This window comes from Medicago sativa, chromosome 3 (assembly GCF_051527215.1).
Source record: "Medicago sativa cultivar Bolivia chromosome 3, Bolivia_mono, whole genome shotgun sequence".
NCBI classification, from domain to species: Eukaryota; Viridiplantae; Streptophyta; class Magnoliopsida; order Fabales; family Fabaceae; genus Medicago; species Medicago sativa.
The window spans coordinates 61,790,988-61,803,662 of NC_140751.1; the positions used below are offsets into that span (position 1 = coordinate 61,790,988).

At 34.6% G+C, this 12,675-nt stretch overlaps 1 protein-coding gene across 1 annotated transcript; it reads right to left on the reverse strand.

Moving 5' to 3' along the window:
• Window positions 1-262: 262 nt before the first annotated feature.
• Window positions 263-935, reverse strand: LOC146938921 (uncharacterized). The gene has a single exon (XM_085752771.1). The coding sequence runs from the start codon at window positions 923-925 to the stop codon at window positions 305-307; it is 621 nt and encodes a 206-aa protein (XP_085608897.1). The 5' UTR covers window positions 926-935; the 3' UTR covers window positions 263-304.
• Window positions 936-12,675: the final 11,740 nt, after the last annotated feature.

Genomic DNA, 12,675 nt, shown 5'->3' on the forward strand with positions numbered 1-12,675 from the left:
GAAACTCACAAAGTCATATGCTTTGACGAGGATAGTGTATATAAAGATTTGAATCAAATTCAATATGAAACATAAAAAATGACAAAACAAAATTCATAAAATTTATAATTGTTTTTTGCTGAATACATAAGGAAAATTATACATTTCCATGATCCATACTATAAGTGAATTCATGGAGTCTGCAAATTAGAATAATACACACCAACCTTAAAACTAACATAAATTCATATAAGAAATAAAAAAGACCCTATTCATAGTTCTTTATAGGCATAGCACTACCAATTTGTTGAGTAAACCATAAATATCAAAAGGGTAGAGAAGGATCAAGTTGTTTGCATAGTTCAAGATAAGTTAAATAAAGAACCCTATTCTTGGCACCTGTTCGATGATGGTTATTATACTTGCAAAAATACTTCAATTGTTTAAGATTGCAACAACCAAGCATTTGTCCCAACAACAGAAACAACCAATTGATATTCTTTTTCTTCTCGGCAATTATCGGCTTCACACTGTTTTCTTGATTACAATGCACACATCTTGGCAATCTTGGATTCATCAAAATCCCTGGTGCCCTATCATGCATGGTATTCATGTTTGTGACCAAATATTGAGAAATTACATCAAATTTTGCCACTAAATCGAAAGACATTTGGAATTTTGTTTGGCAACTCTTGCATTGAACCTCGCCGGTGATGTTAAAGATTCCATTTTGTAGAAGATGATTGAGGCTGTGAATTTTTGCTCGGCGGTCGGTTGCCCATATAAAAGGGATTGGGATTGGATCGTTACGTGGTGGATCTCGTCGGCGACCACGAACTGCATGACGGTTAGCGGCGGCGTGTTGCGGTGGTGGAGGAGGATTTGATGCCTCGGGAAGAAACATGCGCTGAAATGGTGTTACAGTGTTGTTGTTGTTGTTGTTCATGTTTCTTTGGATGAGTAATGGGTCGTGAAAGAAATAGGAAAATAGAGTGACTAGGCTAAGAGAAAGAAAGTATATAGTCAAAAATAAAAGTTAGCAAGACCAGAGAAATATAATGGTATTGGAATTTGAAAGAGAGTGGGTATAGGTTCAATGTAACAGACATGTCCTAATAAAATGCATGGTATCAGTGTATCTGTTCAAAGAGGGACGTGTTAAGTGTTATTTGAATCGGTGCTTCTTTCCACAGGTTCAATTACTTTTCTTTTTTTTTTTCAACCAAAAAAAATCAGTTAGATTTTTATCAACTATTTATATTTTTATTATTTTTAAAAATAAATCATTTAAACGTTAGGAACCATATAACGTTCACTTTGAAAGTCACGTCAACATTGACACACTAAAGTGAACCTAGAAGCATTTTTTGATTGCATAATAGACATGTTTAAGCTTTTTTTTTCTCGGAAAAAAAAAAGGTTTTCTGGATGCTGCAAAATTTAAGACCAATGTTTCTTTGCAAATCTCTTCCCTTTTCTTTATTTGAGGCATTTCTTGAAGCATTGGCCAAGAAGAGAAGTAGCGACTTTAAACAATAGCGGGACAACATATTTCATCCACCATCGGAGACGACATAGAGTGAACGTTAAACTGGGTATTTTGCATCACAACCTTTCATTCATGTTAATGAAGTCGGAGTGAAATTGGTCGTTTATATCGAAATAAATAATGTTTTGAATATTAGAAGTTTCTTCCTGCTTGTTTATCGAAAATCATCATCTCTATTCACTCTGTTGTGTGAGAAGTGGTTTAATGGAAGATGTTTCGAAAGAGAAATGTCAATCATTTCTAAATAATCTACGTCTTCAGAAGAAATTGACAAAACTCAATCAAGAAGGCGGTTGACTGTATTCTCATGTCCATATTTGTTTTGTTTACTCGTAACATTCAATAAAAAGGGGTATTTTTTTCTCAAAATTCACCTATAGTCACTTTGTTATAAATAATAAAATTGTTTTTCATATTTTTCATTGTTTAATTAATACTATCTTTTAATACTTGGCCAATTACACCATAACAAATACCAAAATTGGGTATGGAGTTTATTACAGCAAAACAAGCTTGAGAGTGTCTGAGATATTACGGTGTAATGGTACGTTTTGACATTCGACAACTGTATACAAATAAGAGTCAAATAGGCAAGTGTGTGAATAGCAAGGTTTGTATGTGCAAAGGAGGATCATCGAAGACAAATTTTTAGAAGTGCAAGATTTACATATTGATTTTGCAGACGACTCCGATATAAGGCCAAAGGAAACACATGAATAGGTTAGTAGGCAAACATGTGGGGAAAATTCCATTGGATACATCAAACAAGACCAAAAGAGCTATCTTCGAAGAAAACGTTAGCTTATGGAGAAGCCTGAAGTATACTAAAGTACTTTTTACGCCGATTACATGATAATCACTCTTTTCACTATACTATACAATTAAATTTTGAGGAAAAGATTACTAGTATTTTCTGGGCTGATGCAAGAATGATCATTGATTATACATTATTTGGTGATGTAATCATTTTTGACACCACATATTGCAAAAAGAAAAATAGGTCATTGGGTGTTTTCTATGGATTTAATCATCACCGAGAAACTTTAATATTTGTAGCTAGCTACTCTATTGTATGATGAGATGGCAGAGTCTTTTCTAGAACTATTTTGAATAATTTTTAGCAGTGTTCACAAGTAAAACAAATCCTAGAACTATTTTGATACTGATAAAGATCCTGCCCTGGCAAAAGCTTTGGCTGAGGTGATGCCGAACACTTATCATGGTTGTGTGTATGGCATACCATGCAAAATGCCATAACTTATAAGGCATTTGGAAATCTGGCGAAGAATGATTCCGGTATTTTGAAAGAATTTAAAGCTTGCAAGTTGCATGTATGATTATGAAGATGAATTAAAATTTCACGAGGCTTGGTATACTTTTCTTTATAAATATAAAGTTGATGGAAACACATGGGCTGAGAGCATTTGTAGGAAGGAAAAATTTGCCCATTGCTCCATGAAGAAGGCTTACACAATTGGAATGTGTAGTACTCAAGGGCCAAGAATGTGTAGTACTCAACTTAGTGAAAGTTTTAACAGCCATTTAAAAGAGCACATGAGATCAAGCCTTGATATAGTGCAAGTTTCAAACATTTTCAGCGAGTTGTAGATTCTTAGCAGTATAAAGAGCTAGAAGCTGAGTGCAATGCTAGGGAAAGCTACCTCGACTGAAGATGGAACACTCCCCGTTGCTGAAGCAAGCCGGACAGCTCTATACTCCTGCATTTTCTTTATTTCAAAATGAGTTTGATTGGAATTGTGCTGCATAAATTCTTTCTTGCAATTAAATTGATCAAATGAAGAAATACTTAGTTGCACTTTTTTATAAAGTTGGAGAGTATGAAGTCATTGGCAATGCATGGAAAAATGACATGAATGGAAAAATTGCTGAAGCTAATGCCAAAATGAACATCTATTAACTGTATAAGAAGGTAGCTTCGTTTTCCAAACAGAAACTCACCATGCAAAATGATGATAATTTATTAAGTGCTTTGAATTTTAGAGGGGTTTACAATACTAGTTCAAACGATTTTGGAAAATGTAAAAGGTTTGAAAAAAAAAAGGAAGGAAGGAATGTAGAAAAAGGCTCAAGAGTTGGATAGAAAAAAAATAACCCAAAAGCAAAATTTCATAATCAAATCAACAATCTCAGGTAAAGGTAAAAGATTCGGATACTTTAAATAATTTTGGTTTTTCTGCTGTGTACAGTGATTGTCTTTTAAATGTCTTGCCTTTTCACTATTAAGGAAAAAATGCTTCGCAAATCTTTGATTCTACCATCCACAAGCATGATTTTGCACCTCAGGATCCATGCTAATCAAGTGAAGTTAGACCAACATAGTACTGGGATTAATAAAAAGCTAGATTTGGCAGTTTTTTCTTTTAACTTAGCTTTGGAGACTTTTTTTTTAACAAGAGCTTTGGAGACAATTAATTTATTATCATTTTTAGTAGTTTGTACTGCAAGTTTGGTTAATGTTGCAGAGTTCCTTTGATTCTTTATCAGTGTATTTGTCGGGCAAATATGTTTTGTGCTTTGAATCCTCATCATTATTACATATTCCTCTCTCTGATCACTATTATAAGCAAAACTCAACTTTTTAGATACATTGAATAATTGATGTATCTAGTTTTTATTATAGAATAGATAAATTAATTATCTAGAAAATAAAGTTTTGCTTATAATAGTAACCGGAAGGAGTATTGAATATTTTATTAAGTTCATTGAACATGGAAATTCTACAATCTTGTAGCAAATACTATTTCATCTGTTACAAGAGGAAAATTGAACGACCGAAAAACGTTTAATTACATATTTGACTAGTATTGCCAAAGCAAATTTAAATTGCAACTAAATTTACAAAACTATCAATGTTAACTTTCATCGCCTTTGGAAAAAAAAAACATTTTCATGCCCTTCAGTCCTTGTGCTTGTTGCAATTGAAACCAACCAATGCACTGCCAGGCCAGGCCCTTAGCAAGCGCAAAGTGAGCTACGGTACCAGGCCTCGCAATCGTAGGAGCCTCAAATATTTTTCATTTTTTAATATAGCATCGTAGGAGCCTCAAATATTTTTCAATTTTTAATATAGCATCTAAAAGTGTTAGGTGTATATAATAAAATATAAAAATTCAATAGCCATTATGGAATGCATTTGGGTCCTTGGTATTGAGGTTCAGTCTCGAACATTTGTATGAATTTGAACTAAATATAAAAGTTTCAATTACATACACAACTACTAGGCCATTACAATTTAGGCTTAATTGCACTTTTGACCCCCTATCTTTCTAAAAGTTGCGATTTTGGCCCCCTAACTAATTTAAATACAAAACAACCCCCTAAGTATTGAATCTTTGGCAGTTTTGGCCCCCATGACCGATTTTGACTCGGTCAACGCTGACGTGGCACCCTAAGTGAGGTGCCACATGTCATTTTTTATTTTTTTTGACCTTGGGGGGCCAAAACTGCTACAGTTGTAAAACTTAGGGGGCTGTTTTGTATTTAAATTAGTTAGGGGGCCAAAATCGCAACTTTTAGAAAGATAGAGGGTCAAAAGTGCAATTAAGCCTACAATTTAATAAGCATTTCAGAGTTATCCCTAAATGTAGAAAACTATTATATATCTTAAATTTTTTGTCATATATTTCCATTAACAACACAAATTAAATCCGTTAAATATTTTGTATTTTTTCTATTGTTTTTAAGTTTAATCATGCATGCTAGTACTATTTGCTACTATTTTTTTTTCGATATTAGTACTAGTTTGTCACTATTTAAGCAACAACAACCTATATACTTAAAGATCCATTTTGTACTAAACAAAGTGATGATTTTTTAAGTTTTTGACGTTTCTTTTTATTACAAACACAATTTTTAATATTAAAATAATTAGTGGATAGTGAAGTTCAACACAAGTTAGATAGTACCTCCCATACAAACTTACTTTTACTTAATAAGAATGATTATTTTTTATGTTATTTACAACTTAAATAGTAATCATCTATTGCTTAAAAAAATCTTGTTTTTTCATAATAACCCATTTTTAATAATTGAACATGGTCTCTGATTTTATCGGAACGGCCCTGGTGCACTGCATATTTGCTCTGCCTCATGTTGAATAACGCCCGTACAAAATACTTAAATACATTGTGTAGCAGGAACACAATATGAATCCATCACACATTCATATTTAAGAAAGACACTAAAGTCTAAACACAAGAAAGCAACGTAAAATTGGTCCTTGCTTTCTACAATCTATACTATGAGTACTCTTTCCTTTATTTCTCTTTTAAATTGATCGTATAAAAATTGGCTCTATTTCATCTTCTGCAAGACCGAGCGTGTGGGTTATGGGTTGAAGCGCATTTGCAATGTTATTTGCATCGAGAAATAAGAAAAAAAAATTGATAAAGATGACATTAAAATAAAGAAAATGAAATAATTGTTATTAAATAGTGATAAACTAACCCATTTGGGGTTGGCCTAGTGGTTGGCTTCGGATCTTGGAGTGTGCTCCTCTGAAGGTCTCAGGTTCGATTACTTCTGATGCCAATTTTAGTGGGCAAGTCCATACAGAGCTTTGCTCTGGCTTAGAACGGGGCACCGCAAGTGGGCGGTGGGATTGGTCCCCTCATATTAGTCGGTTCTTGGATTGGATACCGAGCTTTAAAAAAAAAATAGCGATAAACTAAAAATATGTCAAATTACTACAAATAATAGCATTTCATGAATGATAAGTATGAGAGTTCTGTGTTTTTTTATATGTAATCGACAAATATTTGTAATTTTATATATTAAATATGTATCATTTGCACGATTTCTTTTTTGGGTCTTGCTAAGAAATGCTATGAGCACATTATTTAAGGAACCCAGAAAAAAATATTTGTCTTCGAAATTTATGTGAAAGACATATAAAAGTCTTAACCACACAATTTTCAATATAAAAGTTACCATTTTTTATGTTTAAATAGTGTCTTAACTCTTAAGGACACTTTTTAGCATTTTTCTTCTTTTATATTAAGTTGTAATTACTCTTATCATGGTTGACAGACTCGCTAGTTTACATGGACTCAAAAAAGGTCTGTAGACTCTACTCGTAAGCTCGAGTTATAGATTCATATGAGTCTTTGGAAAATTAAAATTGACCTTAAAAAAATATGTAAGTAACAAGTAAATGACTTGTATATGTATAATGGAACAATCATCATAAAAGTGATTATACATGCAACTCAACTAGTTTTTGCCTTCTAGACTCATATGAGTCTACGAGTTTGACAATAATGATGATTAATATTATTATTATTATTATTATTATTATTATTATTATTATTATTATTATTATTATTATTATTATTATTATTATTATTATTATTATTTTATTTTTTTATAAGCCAAGAGCAAATAGGGTAACGCCAACTAAGTTGGTACGCTACTCTAATCTTGTGTCAATTACTCATATATATTATTAAAAAAAGGGGGAAAATTACAAATAAAATAAAATTGGGAGGACATAAACCTAACCCAATAAAACCACACAAGTGTGTCAGTCGACCCCAAACGGGTAATATAGAAATTAAAACAACACACAAGTGTATCAACCTCTAATTAATCCTAAAACTAATTAAAGGTCTTCTATGCGGTGATTGAACCCTCAGTCAACACAGAGGCAATTCATGTACCATCAAATCCCTGCAATAATGGCAGCAAGCTACACGACCCTTTCGAGCCCTACAGTCCAATCCAAACAAAATGAATGGTGAATCTTAAGTTGGGGTATGAATCATCTGCCAACACAGAAACAATTCCAGATCCATCAACTCCCTGCAAAACAATAACAAGCTAGAATCGCCCCTTTCGAGAAACCAAAGTAACCAAAACAGGCCTAATTATAATCAAACCCAACTTTCTGAGAAGACTTTTTAAGAAACGGTGTATGAATCATCTGTCAACACAGAAAGATTCACGAACCAATAGCCCCTGTCAATAAAAATACAGCAGCTTTACCAGCCCTTTCGAGCTCACATCCATCTGAATTATCCGACATAAATCGTCGAACGACATACTGGACATAATTAAAACAGGTTAACCCAGATCAGCGAGAATCCAGACCAAACTTGCCAATGTACCGAGTTCACATCAGATCGCACAACACAACCACGTATTAACGACCACAACAATCATATTACATCGCTACTGTGGAGACCAGCAGCAGCGCAACCCGCAACCACCGCCGAGAAGGAGGCGGCGACTGTCAAACCCAGGACTAGATCGAAACCCAGAAAATCTCCGGTACCAACCAATCCAGACAAAACCGGCGACGAAAACGACGGCGGAAAGAGGCTAGATCCGTTGCTGGTACGTCGGAGGAAAAACGGAGAAAATGATCCAGATAGGGTGAATCAGTGGTGCGAAGAAATGATCTCATCGCACCACTACATGAAAAGGCTACACCTGAAATGTTTGGGTTGATGGAGGTGTGGTGGTTGGAAACGCAGAGACGGGAGTGTACGGCGGTAGGGGAGAGAACGCAAAAACTAACCAAGGAAAAAAAAGAATAAAGAAACATAAAGTGAGGAAAATATATCCATTATTATTATTATTATTATTATTATTATTATTATTATTATTATTATTATTATTATTATTATTATTATTATTATTTAGAAGATACATTAAAAAAACTCAATTTAACTAAATATTATAAAGTAATAGACTAAAAAACTTGTCAAAATAATGCAAAATGACAAAGATGACATAATTTGTCCTATGTTTTTTATGTATACAATTTTTACTATTATTTTTATATAAATAATAAATATGTATCCTAATCTAAATAAGTTCCACATATATCAAGTTTTTTCTTACGTTTTTGTGTGATTCCGTGGTCTGAGTTGATTCTGCGTCATGTTGCAATTTTTGCTTGGTTTATATTGAAAGACCAGCTTCAGTCAATTACAGATTTAATCAATGATCTGGATGTCAACGTTAACAAATTCTAAAACATGGTATTCCGATGATTTAACTAACTTGAGTGACATGAGTTTGTTCAGGAGCATGTGAGTTTCAATCTAAAGATATAATCTATCGATTTGAAAGAATTAATATCATACTGAAGTAAGAGTCAAAATTGGAATCACATGATATTTACAAAATTTATTACATAAATTTAATGATTAAAATGCAGATCGGATTGAAAGGGGAAAAAAACACCAGTAGATGAAGGAAAAAAAAAGGTTTGAGACGGTAATTGAAGAGGTGGAGAGACAATGAGTATGTTGCCGTTAAGTGCTTAGAGCACATCAAATGGTAATCTTTTCTCTTGGTTATTTTGTGGAGGATGCAATCCATTCAAGATACAGTTATAACGGTCCTCAACCGCATATATTCACATGTAGTGGTTCCTATGCTCTTTCATCTCTCGAATAAATGTTCTCCGCACCATAAAATGACTTTCTTCCGTCAAACCCATGGACTCAGCTATATCCCTAAACCCACAATTCCTATCGCCTCTAACATCCACAATTTTCTTAATAAATGGTCTCATGAATTTTGGCATGTGATGAATATGCATCGATGGATCATAAGTAGTTGGGACCGAGATAGAATTTGGAACCCGAATAGGCGTTGGAATCGAGGAACGTGGAGAAATGTCAATGTGAGCACTTTTTCTTCTAGGTTGTGAATGAAGGTGAGAAAAACACAAGAAGGGGGGGTTGAATTGTGTTTTTAAAAATTCTTTGTTTCTCCTAAACAACTGAATACACTAATCAGAAGCTAAGTGAGACAGCTTCTGAAGTGATGATCAGAATCTAAATGCAGCGGAAAAAACAGAGAGAGAAGAAGAACGACACAAAGCAATTATACTGGTTCCTTCCACAATCCGGAAGTAGTCCAGTCCCCCTTGCACTTCCAAGGAGATTTCACTAAGAGTAATATCTGATTACAATTGCTCAAGCACACAAGCAAGAGACTTCCTTTGCTCAAGCACACAAGCAAGAGACTTCCTTTGCTCAAGCACACAAGCAGGAGACTTCCTAACTAAACAAAATTACACAGAAAATTGTTTAAGGTTGAACACTTGATATACAATCAGAGGTGCTCACAATACAAATCAGATACAGACTCAATGGACTTAAGAATTTCAAAGATATGACTATAAGACAAAGAAATTCTAAGTGAATGCAGAACAATTTCAGCAGAGGTTTGGTACTTGTAAAAATGTTATGAGTCTTTCGTTCAGCGTTCATGCATTACCAAATCTCTAGGTCTTCACTCCTTTATATAGAGGTGTGAAAGAGACGTTGTGAAATTGCCAGCACACCAAAGAGTCGTTGTTGAAGCTTGATCTTTCACCAATGATCTTTTGCCTGATTTGGTTGTTGTCCTATGAAGAACAAATTTGAAATCCATTCCTTATCCAAAGGAACATCTATGCAGGCGTAACCGTATTCTGGAGCTGTTTTCTTGTCTTGTAGCGTGGACACAAAACAGAGTAGTGGAGAACGTGGTTGTACAATTCGTACAAAGTACAATGTCAACGCTTTCGTCCAAATTGCAAGCACAAGCCTTCAAACACCTTTGAAATGACCGTTGCAAAATTCCACTAATCCTTTGTTTGTGTTTTTGAATCCAATAGACAGCTTTTGCATTGATAATTCTTCAATTCTTGAATCTTTTGCAAATCCAGTTGAGATTCAGCTTCTGGTGAAATAGCTTCTGATGAGGCAGCTTCTGATGATGCAGCTTCTGATGATATAACTTCTGCAGCTTCTGATGATATGGCTTCTGGACTTCTTGTCTTCAGGAGCACTATCCTTACTTCAGAAGCGACTTAACTTCAGGAGCGCTTTTTCTCTTCAGTAACAAGTTGCCTTCAGGAGCGTCCAAGCTTCAAATTTTCGTTGTTTCCTTTGCTCTTTATTTGCTCATTCAGAACCAATGATGATGTAACTTTATAATTATGGTCCTGTACACTTGAACAAATATTAGCTAGTCCAATTTACAATTTTTAATACCTTGTTATCATCAAAACTCTTTAAGGTTCATTGTTAAACACATTTTGTTCCAACAGTGAAGACTTTTTTTTTGTGAAGATTGACTATTCGGAAATTGAAAATCAATAAGCTCCCACGAAGATGGGATCCGACTAGTCAATATTATTTTTGTTTTAGATTTGAATTTTTCTTGGCTTTTTTAGTTGGCACCTTTCTTGGAGGTGGTGACATCATTGGGCCTCTAGAAACGCTAACTGATGCAAACCCTCTTTGATTTCTAGTTTCATTTGGTAAGGGACTCTTTGGAGATGTTCCTAAATACCACCCCACTTCTCCGCGTCAGAAAAAAAATTCTTCATTACTTTGTTATCGACCCAAATATAACCTTTGCCAATGAAGGTATATCTCATCCAATCGAATAGGCTTGTTGTGACGGACTTTCATAGCAATGATGCATGCACGAGGTAGCCCATACGATGTCCTTTGAACACAACCACAAGTTTTCTTGACCATGCATAAGGTTTGCCTAGCACGCTCTTCTTCCACAAAAATATTGTTCGTGGCTTGTCTAGACATATTACCCCCCAAACCAGAGTACAAAATGACATCTTTGTATCTATGTTCCAAGACAGTAACGCTCATACCAAATGATGTTTGTATCTCCACTAACTGGATTACCAACATCTCATGTATTTTCTTATAACAAGTACCCAAATCACACACACTAGTGGTTAAATATGCCTTCACTATACCATGAGCCCCTTCAACTTTGTTGGTGGTCCTACACCCAAGATGCAACACAAGGTTTGTCCATGCCTTCACTAGTTTTTCCTTAACAATGTCCAAAATGCTACTTTGAACATAGTCAAGAAACTTTGGAAAATTTTTACAAACATCTCGAAATTGCATTACATTACTTGCATATGACTCTTGGGTAGGAGATTCAACCACTTTTTCCCATGCACTAAATATGGTATCAACTATCTCACTAGGCTTCACCTCGTTGACATGCTTCTCTTTCCCATCCACTTTGACAACCTTTGGTTTCACTCTACAATCGGTGATGCATTTTTGCTCTAACATTTCTTCCAACATGAAAATAACAAAGTATTGCACTAGTTTCAGGGAGAGCAATTGCTACGACATTCATCAAAGTCGTATCCCTGCCAATCACAACCGCCTTAAGCATATCACTCTTTGGTTTAAGAAGTTTAAGCAACATTTGTAATGCCCAAGTAAAGTTATTCTCCTTCTCTGCCGTCATGAATGAAAAACCAACCGAATATGTCATATCGATTGAGGTGACTCCCACTATCTCAAACAATGACATCTTGTACAAGTTGGTTTTATATGTGGAATCCATTATCAAAACAGTCGGGAAATTGTTAAACAACTTAACTGATTGTGGATGAGTCCAAAATATGTCTTGAATAGTATTAGTGTCACATTTTTCTCTTATGAAATAAACATATTTATTTTCTTCCAAGTTTGGGATTAGATATTGCATCTCCGTCAAGTTTCCTCTTTGAGCCTTTTTGAATTTATGACGTTCATTGTATACTTACTTTATATTTGTCATGGACTCTTTTCTTTTTCCCTTCAAATTTGTCAAAATATTTTTTGGTTTTATCAAACTCTTGGTCAAGTCACGTATAATCTCCTTGTCGTCCTCCATTAATCTTCCCGCAAGAAAGTGCCCTGTTAAATATGGAAACATCTCATGGTTGTGAACACCATTAGGAATAGCCAACTTCCAAGCATTTTTTCCTTAACAACATATCCACGCAACTTGAACAAACACCCACATTTTCTTGATCATGTTGCTTCATGCTTCAATTTTTTCTTTGGTACCTTGTGCTCGCCACTTGTTTCACAAACCAACTCCAACATTGGATTCCTTATTGCACAAGATCTTTTTATGACAACGGTAAATCCAACCATATTTGCTTATCGACGTACCCAACCGAGCAATTCATCTTTATCTTTCCATGTTTCTCTGCTTTGAAATTGGGGATTTTTTTTTTTAGGGTCATGTAAGGTGAGGAATGAATAAGAGGTAGGGCGGTGTGGGCTGTACTGGTTTTGGGGGGAAAATCGCAGCGGTAGTTAACTACCACTAGGGTTACTTAGGTAATTTCCATGTGTTTTTAGGAA